The sequence below is a fragment of the Prionailurus viverrinus genome, chromosome B3, assembly GCF_022837055.1.
Source record: "Prionailurus viverrinus isolate Anna chromosome B3, UM_Priviv_1.0, whole genome shotgun sequence".
NCBI lineage: Eukaryota > Metazoa > Chordata > Mammalia > Carnivora > Felidae > Prionailurus > Prionailurus viverrinus.
This window is the reverse complement of record NC_062566.1, coordinates 64,782,690-64,795,260: the sequence shown is the minus strand read 5'-3', so window position 1 is coordinate 64,795,260 and position 12,571 is coordinate 64,782,690. Positions and strand designations below refer to the sequence as shown.

General features: G+C 43.9%; 1 protein-coding gene across 1 annotated transcript in view; it reads right to left on the bottom strand.

The window, feature by feature from the left end:
- Positions 1–758: 758 nt before the first annotated feature.
- RYR3 (ryanodine receptor 3) overlaps positions 759–12,571 on the bottom strand; it is a 368,605-nt gene continuing 356,792 nt past the window's right edge. Inside the window, exons 96-104 of the mRNA XM_047863199.1 lie at positions 12,205–12,332; positions 11,731–11,791; positions 11,299–11,445; positions 7,566–7,700; positions 6,105–6,261; positions 4,961–5,025; positions 4,225–4,325; positions 2,144–2,195; positions 759–862 (exon numbers count right to left, since the gene is read on the bottom strand). Of these exons, the coding sequence (XP_047719155.1) occupies positions 767–862; positions 2,144–2,195; positions 4,225–4,325; positions 4,961–5,025; positions 6,105–6,261; positions 7,566–7,700; positions 11,299–11,445; positions 11,731–11,791; positions 12,205–12,332 (942 nt within the window). The 3' untranslated portion in view covers positions 759–766. The remainder of the gene's footprint in view (positions 863–2,143; positions 2,196–4,224; positions 4,326–4,960; positions 5,026–6,104; positions 6,262–7,565; positions 7,701–11,298; positions 11,446–11,730; positions 11,792–12,204; positions 12,333–12,571) is intronic.

Below are 12,571 nucleotides of genomic sequence, written 5' to 3'. Positions count from 1 at the left end.
GACCAGAAAGCAGTACTCAATTTGGCATAAGATTGAACTTTTTCTGAATTTTCAGTACAGTACTTCTAATAACAGCAGTTGACAAGCTGTTACTGGAAAAAAAAAATTATATGAATAACCTTCAAGTGCAGTTTCATAAAGACAGAAGATCACAACTAATTAATGGAACTATGTCCATCTGGGACATAAACATAAAAAATTTGCATAGCTATATCTAAAGAGATTTTTAAGGCACTTAATCGATATTTCAGTGTCGACAAAGTGTGTTTTTTTTTTCTATTTCTGTAACTGCTTAAAGCTTTTCAAGCTGATTCTGAATACATTCACTAGCAAGTACCATGGGAGAAATTTGCAGTTAAAATGTTTTTTGTAGTTCAGATCATGAGTCACTAGTGGATACTGTCATGTGACATTCAAGTGTGTAAAATTTCAGGTACAGTGCGTTGAAGACCTCATATTTCTAGTCCTTTCCTCAATGACTGCCATCGTGACAAACTAGTTCCATTACAACTGAAAAACTTGAAGGTATTCAATTATAGTTTCCTTGCTTCTTTGCCCTCTTTTAACATTTTGAGAGGTTGTCTCCCACAGGGCTATGTCCATTAGGCACAAAAAGCCAAATCAATTCCAAGATCTCACATATTTTTAACAAACACTTGCTCATAAGAGAGGCATTTAGAATATGTCACATTTCAGTTATTTTGCAGAACTGTAAAAGGACTTATTCCACTGGAAGTTGTCGAGAACTGTGGAGTTTCTTTCTCATTTATCCAAGCTGATCTTCATATTGTTTCCGAAAGCAGTCACCAGCTGGGAAGAAATCCCAACACCTTTCTTGGTACATCTTCCAGACATAAGATTCCTGAAACAATGGGAACAAAGGGTACTTCTTTTGAAACCACAGTAAGCTAAAACCTGTGTTGTTTTTACTCTGTAGGTATCCCTTTGGGAATGGTGAGGGGGTTTCATTTATATGAGGCCCAACTAGAACCTTCTTCCTTGCTCTGTTCCCAGCCTAGACTATTTTGAGAGCTAAAAGTCATTCCCTACCCGACTCCTTCCTTTCCCCGCAAAACTCACAACACTGAACACCATGCAATGATTGCCAGTAAATTGCTTAAAGATCTAGAGATAAGCTCATTCTATGCCACTGGTACTTGGTAGTAGGCAGAATAATGCACAATGAGGGGACGGTGAGTGCTAGCTAGGGCAGACACCTGGGGCACTGAAGGCAGATCCAGAACCAAGTGCCTCACAAGTGTGTGAGCTGTGAAGTTTTCCTACAACCCTGATGATGTTGGAATACTTGATAACCTACCTTCTCTTCCCTTGTTCTCTATCTTTGCATTTCTTTCTCCTACTTAGTCACAGAATCCCTTTTGACACATACTTTCACTCATACTATCCACACCTCCACATTCCCTGCGTCACCCACACATGAGGTGGTTATCTTTCTCAGGCTGTCTCTCACACCATTTTACTCTTTGTTAAGCCGCCCACTCAGCTTCTCCTTGTCTTTTTCTCTGTAATGTTCTCCCCACCTCCAGCTATTCTACTCTGAAGCAGTAACCATAAGGGTTTAGAAAATGTCAGTGTTAGCTGGGAAGGATAACCAGAAAGTCTTTAGGAATAGATGGGAGTTGCCTTAGGATGTGGGGTTTCTCAGGTCACAAAGAGATGGAGGAATAACACAGAGGAAGAACGCATGTGAGACACTTAGGGAATCATCCGTCTACTTCAGACATTCGATGCTCTGGTGAGTCTCAAGGCTTCTGAAAAGGAAACTCAATGCAGGGCTATGATTTTTTTTTTAAATCAAAAAATTATTTCTTTTGTTTTAAGCTCATGCCATTTTCTTTTTGTTGTTATTACAAAAGCAATTTAAATCATGACCCAAAGTCAGAAAATGTAGCCAAACAAAAAAACCAACACTCATAACCCACCAGCCAGAGAGATAAGCATTGCTAACACTTCTGTGACAAGACTTTCAGACCATTTTCCTCACTGGCTATGAGTTCAGGTAGCGGGGGAAGAGTGGGGTTTTGTCACATGTTTTCTAGTCTAACCTAATATATTTAGTCAATCTAAGTGCAGAAAACTCTAGACTGCAGGGCTATGATTCTTAAGATATTTTATTTCTCACCTGACCCGTGTGTTCTGTTTCATCTTTGTTAATCAGATACATCAGGAAGAACCTGGAACAAAAGAAAAAAGGTATAAGTGAGAAAAAGACATTACTTTGGTTACTCTTTTTGTGAGGAGAAATTCTTTTGTCCCTAAACCTTGAGCTAAGACAACTTATGAGGAAGCATTTTGGCTATCTTTTTAAAAAGCCCTAAACAACCAAATGGTGACTAAAATGCTCTTAATAGGTGAACATAGAACTGAAATTACATGTGTGTGTCTCAAGGATAGGTCATGGAAAAGGTGGAAAGTATTTAACCTCCTTAAGTTGCTGCGACTCTTCCAGAAATAGTTTTGTTTGTATTATGGATACCAGAGAAAAGTCCACGTAGTCTCACTTGTTCTAACTGTGATGGGTCTGAGGTTTGGGTCTGTTTTTCTGGAACACACAAGTATCCATGGAGGCGGGGGCTGATCATTCAGCTCACATTGCATGATCTCAGAGACCACTTCCAAATGAGCCAGTCTCTTGCCCTCTGAGTATAGGACTGTGAGGCTGGAGGGGGGGAGAACCCGAGCCCCAGATTTCACATCCTTTGGGGTGTCCTTAGGGTTATAGCTTCAGAAGCTATGAACAGATTTGGTTCCTTCCTCCCTCTTCCTTGATCAGACTAAGAAGAAGGTATGGCCAGTAACTTTATGAGGTCTGATACCCGGGCATGTAGGACATTACTCCTTTCCTCGCACATTTATTTGACAAAGCACTGTTTTTAGGGGGAGTTTCAAACATGAATAAGGGGGTTCTCTCAAGCTTGCTGCTAGAGCTGCACAGAGCCAGAAGGGACATTGTTACAATACATAGTGCTCTGGGAAGACGTACAAGCGGGCCACATAGCACCATTTGACATTCCTCTATTCACGAGTTCTCACAAATGCTCCCCTTTTATAGAAGGACATCCATCCCCGTCACCTCCATTGAGATGAAAACTCTCTTACTGAGAATTAACAATCATGAATACTCACGACTTGAAGGGTATGCTAAAGTTTTTTTAGTTTTTGTTCTCGTTAGGATTTTTTAAATTTGTGTTTTCGTCTTGAACTCACATTCTAGGGAAAAAAAAATTACGTCTTTGCTACTTCTCTTTAACAATAACACCTTTCCCAAAGGCTAGGGCTGTTCCATCCTAAAGAGAGGTTAGTTTTTCCTCAACAATAAAATGTTGACTCAGGGGGAAGAGCTAAGCCAGGGAGCCGCTTTTTTTCTTTTCTTGAAAATGATCACGGAGAGAAGCTGTATCGTCAGGTACTCTATATTCTCTAAGGTACAGGATTCGTACACAGCGCATGGCACACAACAGGCTCTGAATAACTTGTTCTTGAGTGAATGCTCTACCTCAGAACAAGTACATACTTACTGGAGCTTCCAGGGGGCCAAGCTCTAGGTGCTGGGACACCCACACCCACAACTATCCCATGCTTGCAGAGCTCGTATGTTCAAGGAGAGGACGGGCAGGGTGAGGCCCGCAAACTGACCATGGAATCCGGCAACACGCAGGGCGCCGACCGCCCTGATGGAGGCCCCTGTGGCCTGGTGGGGAGGAAGGCCTGACCAGAATGGGATCACCGGAGAAGGGGAAGAGAAAAAACGGAGGCGGTAAACACAGACATTTTAAGTTTTGCTGGAAAGGAAAGAAAGAAGCTGGGCAATAACAGCTGGAAGTAAAAGTAGGGCGGTAGCCTTTTTGCTTTGTTTAGGATTTCCAAAGAGAACGCATGTATGGGGATAGGGAAAGTCCAGTAGAGAAAGAGAAATGGCTGTAGTGATGTATGGGGTCTGATCCTGGGTGGAAGGGCTGACCGTGGCTATCAGTAGGAACAGCCCACAGCCCCCATCTGTCAACACCCGGGAGAGGCAGAGAATAGGGACAAAGGTGCAGGCTCTTGGGGGCTCCTTGAAGTTTTTTCCTAATCACCTCTCCTTTTTCAGAGGAATAGGCAGAAATGGCACCCACAGAGGTGACACTGAGGACACAACTGTTTATTTTAACCTGCCACTCCTTCCCCCGGCCACTGGCCCCTCCGTTGACCAAGGGTACTCACAAATAGTTGGCTAAGTTGTGCTCCTGTAAGGTGTGTGTTTCAAAACCATGAGGGGTCGTGTCAAAGTAGTCATTGCCAATCCCGCAGATGAAACATTTAGTCTAAGAAGAATAAGAGAAGCAGTGAAGGCATTAGCAAACATGACATTACAGGTGGGCGGAAAGAAAGGGGTGATGATCTCTGACTGAACTGATAGCCAATGAAGGATACTTCTCTCCTTAACGTGTTGGGCTGTTAGTCGTCTACTTCACAGGGTCCCATACCTAGCTCCTTGCTAGCTGAGGATGCTTGCTCCTGCCCAAGCAGGGGATGTGGTGAAGGCACCAGGGTGGCAGGCTGGGGATGGATAGGGTAGGGTGCAGAGCAGAGAGGGTGGCACAGAAGAAATGCCCAGAGCTGGCAGACAGGTGCAGGGAAGGCAAACAAAACTTTATTGGTAATTTGCCTAAAATTTGTCTGGCCCTTGGTAATAGCAGACCCTATTATTTAAAAAGTCCCTTTACGGGGCACCTGGGTGGCTCGGTTGAGGGTCCGGCTTCGGCTCAGGTCATGATCTTGTGGTTTGTGAGTTCAAGCCCCACATTGGGCTCACTGGTGTCAGCTCAGAGCCCACTTCGGATCCTGTCCCCTCTTTCTGCCCCTCCCCCTCTTGCACTTTCTCAAAAATAAAGGTTTTTTTTTTTTAAATGTTTTACTATAACCTACAAAAATAGAGTTGGAACTAGTCGAGCATTACCTCCATATCTTCTCGCACCTGTTCCTGCTGGTCTCTTAACTCTCCAAAAGCATCAATAATAAGACCTGGTATTTTAAATACAAAGACAGATAAAGTGTTTAGAATACTCTGTTTAGTGGCTCAGGGCAGTGGTTCAATTGTTCAGGCCACAGTGTTTTGAAAAAAAGTGAATTATCAAGGCTGATTAAAGCAAAATCAGAAAAAATAGTTGTGTTTTCAAGTGTTGCATCCAAGCTAACCATTTCTCATTGTTCCTCTTCCTCCACCTTGCTGCAGTATTGGATGCTAACCATGGACTTCGTGACCCACTTGGCTCTCCCCTAGTCCTTCCCTGTTCTATGTTGCTTGGCCATTCCGTTTCCAGTCCTGTGGGCTCTTCCTCTTCTCTAGCCCCTTAGGCAGTGATGTAGATCAGGATTCCTCTTCAGGTTCTTTGCTTCTGCTTCTGGAGCATCTCCTCTCCACTCACATCTTTGATCACCACCACCAGCACTGATGTATCCCATTTGTACTGTTGCATTCGTGTTTATTTTCTGTGTGCTTATTATTCATTATTTCTATCCTATTCCATTCCTGACAGGTCTCTTGAAAGACTTAATACAGTTACCCGCTTATTAGCCCTCAACACCCGCATGTTTATAGGTACCTCAACTTGGTGTGACTCCAACTAAATTCATCATCTTCCTCTAATTCCTGACAAGTTGTTGACTACAATAGCAGTACCCCCTCCCCCCAAAAGATAAAAAAAAACCCAAAACAAACACATCACTCTCTCATAGCTCCTTTCTCTGCTCCTTCCCCACCCTAATGCCTGGGAAGAAAAATAAGGGCAGGAACCATGAGGCTGTGGGACAAGACTAGCCACAGGAGGGATCTAGGAAGCAGAAGGTGAAGGAAACAACCAGAGTGGGGGATAATAGGGGGGAGAGGGAGTCCTCCCGTGGCATTCTCAAGTTTCTTATGTCAGTGCCCGTATCTTTGGCTCTATGTACAGCCGAATCCTTGCATACAGGAGATAGTCAATAAATATTTACTGAATTAACAAATAAATAAATGTCCAAACCTCTATACAAAATGTCACAGACACAGAGAAAGAAAGAACTAGATCTAATAAGCCCTGTTCATATTTAACTGGAAACCCTACCTTGAATGATGGCCAGCAAGATGACAATGACAAAGAAGAAGAACGTGATGTCGAAGACAATGCGGTACATTTCGTAAGGATCACCAGCAGGGTCTTCAATTTCGTCGCCAATGCCGCCTCCTGCTCTTACTCCCACATACATGTGGAATAGGTAACACTAGAGAAGAACAATAGTGGCCATTCAGATAAAAGTCACAGAGCTCTGTCTTTAGCAAGATGGTCCAAACCTTCACCTGCGGGAGGCAGAACACAGCCCTCTCCGGTGATGTCAGTATTCTGCTGCCAGCTGCTGTCCTCTGCACCCCCTGGTCCGTGTGGGGTGTCTAAAGGTGGAAAGACTGTGGGTACGTGTAGCCTTTAAAAGATTTTTTTTTAAATGAGCAGATAATAAGTTTTAACTATTTGACACCTGTAAGAGAATTCATGTAGGAAACGTCTAAGTTAAAACACCTTTGGGCCCTGATGAGCATGCTTTTGCCAGATGCTCATTTTCCCTCCTTTAAAGTTGCAGCCTCCGGAAAAGGCCTCCTCCTGCTTCCACATCCTCTGTGCACCCAGGAGGGCAGGGATTCCTACAGCTTCTGAGAGGAGACGACTTCTGCTCCCGTGCTGCATGGGTCATCCAGGGCAGGGATCTGCGTGCCGGATCCTAGAGCAGGGTGCTGCCCCCCCCCCGCCCCCCCCCCCCCCCCCGCCATCAGTCCTGCCTAGAGGGGTGAGGTTCAGAGGGAAAAGCATGGAGATAGATGCATGCTGGTCACAGTGGTGCTCTAGTGACTGTTACATTGCTGTCTGATAGGGGTACCTGCCCCAAGAAAGCATAAGGTGAGTCTTCAGCCAGAATGTTACCTGTATTAAATGATCGCAAGCTAGGGTATTTCAATGTCACCTGTCCCTGACACACAGTGTTTGCCTGAAATCTCATCATTAGGAACATCTACAGATGCAAGTGTCGCTCTGCCAGCTCCCCGGGAGCTGTGTTCTTCTTGCCCACTAGTGGCTGGCCTGACAGGAACCTTCTGCCCCGCCAGCCTGCCACTCGCATTTTGTCAGACTATAGCGGCTGTTCTGGGAAAAAAAAAAAAAATCCCCTGGGGCTTCCAGAAATAAATTGGGCACCAGATTCATGGGACCACACCCCTAGATTTCTGAGACAAAGAACCAAAGCTTGACTTCCAAGAAATTTAGATGTGTGTCTGTCCACATTCAGATACAGGCAATTCGCATCTTTACCACAAATGTAGGTGACAGAGACCCTCTCTGCAGGGTGCTCTTTCCACCTAGGTGTAGGTGAGTGATCCCAAACCCTGTTTCTTTCCGTCCCTCTGTCTTTCCTGGACACTTCTCCCTTTCAGAGATGTGGATTCTTCTCTAGTCTCTGTTGTCGCTGTGACCCTCCAGTTCCTCCCTACCCAGGGAGGACAGTGACCAGCTGGCCTGCGGGGGGGGGGGGGGTCTCACCGTCATCATGTCGTCACACTTCATATCAGGCTCATCGTCATCTTCACTTTTGTTGTAGAACTTGCGGAAGAAGTTGAAGGCCACCACGGTGTAGAGGTAAACCACCACGGCCAGGAGACCCACAGTCAGAACCAGCTGTGAGCGGGAAAGAGACAGGAGAAAGGAGGTGGGTCTTCTCCACCCTCGGAGGTTCTTGGAGACCCCAAGGAAACAAGAAAGGGGACAGAGGAGGGGGTAGGAGAGGAGGGGGTAGGAGCGAAGTTTGCTCTACTGCAGGTGGAGAAAACGGGCTATGGGGAGAAGACAGTAACGCTGAGGGCTTGTGGACTAAATTCACCATCTCCAGCATCTCAGAATGTGACTGAATTTGGAGGTCAGGCCCGTAAAGAGGTAAATGAGAACGAGGCATTTAGAATCAGCCCCACTCTGATCTAACTGGAGTTCTTACAAGAGGAGGACGTTAGGACACAGACAGCAGGAGCTGCAGGCACAGAGGGAAGAGCAAGTGACAAAGTAAGAGGCTGGCCAGGTGTAAACTGAGGACAGAGGCCTCTGAGTCTACCCCCACCTTGATCTTAGACTCCCAGCTCCAGAACAGAGAAAAGATAAACGTCTTTAGTTTCCTTCCATCCATTGTTTGGGCCACCGGTCTGGTTCTGTCACAGCAGCCCTGGCAGACACATACGTGGGGATGGGACTGGGCTAAATAATCTATGAAGGCAGTTAGGACTGAATAGAAACTGTTCTAGGAGGAGGTTCCCTAGGTTTTTTACAGAGAGAGCAGGGAGCTGAGGCTTCACCATGTGGCTTCCACTCCAACGCTGCTTCTGAAGAAATTAAAGGTTGGGGCTCTCTCTCTGTCTCTCAAAAAATGAATAAACCTTAAAAATTTTTTTTTAATAAATTAAACATTCTTTCGACTGGTGGGTGTCCCTACATTACACGTTTTCATAAATAACCATGAGTGGAAAACTGTGATAGCTTTGAAGTTAGTATAAGAATTATTTATGATGGTTTAGCAAAGTGACATTTCTCATCATCAACAAATCTGCCTAAAACCTTTGCAGGGGCACAGGGCATGCTTATTTCCAGGCTTCAGGAAGTACCACAAATGAGGACTAGGCAGGACCTGCTCATCTGGCCCATTTGACAGACTGGGGGCTGAGCCGGAGCTAGGAAGATCACAGTCTTTATGAATACAAGAAACATATTCAGAGGCTTCTTCGAATGGTGAATAGTAACTTACCAAACCTCAGACTGCAGACCTCACAGAATGCAGTTCGTTTTAGAAAGAGACAAAGAACCTGGGCTTTGCGCCAAGGAAGAAATGAGCTAGTTCTGCCACTTAGCAGCTGTGTGGTCTTGGGTGAGACACTCACCCTCTCTAAACTTCAGTTCACTCATCTGTCAAGTGAACATAACATCTACCTTACAAGGTAGTTGTGAGCCTGTCATAGTACTTGGCTGATGGCACCCAAAGCTGGGCATGTTGTTTTGTTTGTTTTTTACAATCTTGCCAGAGTTTATTCAGCAAGCCCATATAAAAAATTCATTGTTTCCCCTTTCCATTTAAGGTACAGTTTTGCGTAATGCCATTAAGCCAAATCAACAAAAACTGAAGTTTCAATATCTGAAAAGGGGAAGAAACGAATTTTAAAAGAGCATATTGTAATACCGGCATTCCACAGATCACACTTTAGGAAACACTGCCTTTATAGGATCAAACTTCCCAAGACACACACGTAAAAATACACAATGGCCTTTCTCCCAGGAACCTATAGGGAAGCATTTAGCACGCTAAGCAAATACCTACATCACAGTCCGTCATTACCTCCCCAAACTTGAGTGGTTTGAATGCGGCAGCAAATTTCTACCTCCAACTTTTCTCTGTTTTTATCTTCAACTAAAACGAGAAACACTGACTGCTGCTAGTGCCAGAAACCTAGAAGAAACAAACCACCCTAATACTTGATGATCTAGCACCTTTTATCTTGCAGAAAATTTTTTGAGTATCGTTGACAATGAAACACTGGTTGCAGGTGTACAACATAGTGATTCGACATCTCTATTTGTTGTGCCATGCTCAACATAAATGTAGCTACCATCTGTCACCAGGTAATGCTGTGACAATACCATTGACTACATTCCCTATCCTGAGCCTCTTATTACCATGGCTCATTCGTCCCATAACTGGGAGCCTGGACCCACAACTCCCTTCCCTCTGGCAAACCACTGGTTCTCTGTATTTGTAGATCTGCTTCTATCACCTTTCACTGCAGAACAATTAAAGGTCAATTTGACTTTAGTTTTTTTCTGGTTGGAATCCCTGTTTTTTTTAAGGCATACAAGATGATTTAATAGGTATACATATTGTAAAATGATACAGCAATCAGGTTAATTAACATATCTGTCACCTTACACAGTTACCATTATTATATGTGTGTGTGTGGGGGGGGAGGGTGGTGAGAACACTTCTGATCTACTGTCTTAGCAAATTTCATGTATATGAGACAGTATTTTTAACTATAAGCACCATGTTTTATATTAGATCCCCCAAATGTATTTGTCTTATAACTGAAAGTCTGTACTCTCTGAGCAACACTTCCATTTCCTCCAGCCCCTGGCAACCATCATTCTACTCTTTGGTTCTAGGAGTTCAATTTCTTTTGATTCCACATATAAGTGAGATCATACAGTATTTGTATTTCTGTGTCTAGCTTATCTGACTTAGCATTAATGCCATCAGGGTCCATCTATGTTGTTGTGAGTGCTATGGTTTCCTTTTTTTTTTTTTTATGGCTGATTAATATGCCATTATATATACATACCACATTTTCTTTATCCTTTCGTCTATTGATGGACACTCCGGTTTTTTCCATATCTTGACTATTATGAATAATGCTTCAATGAACACGGAATGCAGATATCTCTTTGAGATAGTAATCTCATTTCCTTTGGCTATATACCCCTAAGTAGGATTGGTGGATCATGGGGTAGCTCTTCATCTCATTTTTTGAGGAATTTTCGTAGGGTTTTCCCAATGGCTGTACAAAGCTGGGCACATTTTAAGTTCATTCTTTTCTCCCTCTCCTACACAAAGGTTTAGAGACGTGAGGGAACTCCTGCCTCACTTAGGAAGTTGCACTTAATGAGGAATGAAATGCTAAAGAGTTTGAATTTGTTGACAGAAAGAGCCATTAGAGGATTTTAATCAAGGGAATGACCCTGACAGCACTGTAGAAGACAGACTAGACACTGATGAGACTGGACATAGCCATGACTATAGACAGATATAGATATAGACATATATGTGTATATATATATATATGTAGAAGTCATTGCTTCATAGAAGCATGTATCAGAAGTGCCTGGGAAGTTTTCTAAATACATAGCCTACTTACCAATCCCCAGGGAATGTATCAGATTCATGGAGGAAAGGGTAAACCTAAAAAGAGTCTCCAAAGTGATTCTGAGATGCCCATCACCTGCTTTCCTCCCCCCTTTCCTGAACATTTGATTAAATGTTCAGGGTTTCTAAACCAAGGTCTTAGGGCTCTTAAGTGATGGCCACAAGTTTGCAAAAACAACCTAGTAGTTCACGTGTTTGGCCAAGAAATGTGTACTATACTCTATGACCCACAGTTGTACACTAGCAATACTACCTGTTGTTGGCTCCCCCCCCCCCAATCCGTATCGAGGCCCCTCCTGTTCTGCATCAGGATAAACCCAATACCTGTTTGCCGTTGTGAGTTACAGATGACAGAATAGTCCTCAGCGTCTTGAAGCCCATTGCAATGTCTAGCAGATGGGCAGCAAAGAAGAAGTTGTTGTAGTGGCCCAGGATCGACATGGTTGTATACCAGGCAAGGTAGAGAAAGGACTGTGGAAACAGAGGCAATTTAGTAACTTTTCAGGCATTCCGGCCTCATGATGGGCCCATTAAACCCCCCCCCCCCGCCTTTTTTTTTTCCTCATCTTTGGGAACAGAACAAGTGAAAGCCTGTCTGCCTTACACTACTGTTCCCCAGGTATGGTGAAGGCCTTCCATCTTTCATAAGCAATCAGTGAATCTTTCTTGGCACCCCCTAGCGTGTTACCCGATGGCATCTAATGACATCCCTGGTCCTGTGGCACAGAATCTCGTTTTTCCAGATGCCATACTCACGTTATCGGTAAAAACAACTCCCAGCTTCCAGATATGGTACTTCATGTCGATGGAACTCAGCCTAAAGGGAGACAAGTAATTTTAAAACTTATAAATGTCAGAATGCAGTTAAGTGTTTAATAAGGGGAAAAATTCAGTTTTTTTCCTCTCAGGTTTAATAATCTAAATACAGCTCTGAGTTTTGCAAGCTGTATGTGTTCCCCATGAGACCGAGAATGGTTGAATCATACATCCTGAAATTTTAATTAGTCTTTCTCTTTCAGCTCTTTCAGGCATAAAACCTGATAGGCCTTTCCATTTTTTAAGGCAGTGTTCTCCCAATATGTTAGAACCTAGAAGAAACTCCTAAGCCAGACCAGAGCCTGAGAGCACACAGACATTCTGCAGTTCCTTCCTCTGGCATGCAGAAGAGGGCTGGAAAATCAAAGGATCCACTATGGCCAGACTTTGGATTTAAACTCCTAAGCTCTGTACCATGACACCAGAGAGGCCGCCTCTGCTTTGCTTTCTTCTACTGGGCTGAAATCAAGGGCATTTTTGTCCAAACCTAGGAGTTCAGCAATGCGTTCTGCTCCGTAGAGATCACCATACTTGTTAATCACCTAAAGAGAGAAGACAACAGAGTGGGTTTGGGCCACTCAACACCATCAGTGTTTTCTCTGGCCCCGAGGTCTTCAGAGCTTTGCTACACTCTGGGCTCTTTCAAGTGACTGATAAAGACATGATTCAAAATGCAACAGGAAAAAAATAAAAAAATAAGATAAGATAACCACCACCACCACCCCCCCCCCCCCCCCCCCCCCCGGAGAAAACAGAAGTGACAGAGATAAGTGAAAAACGT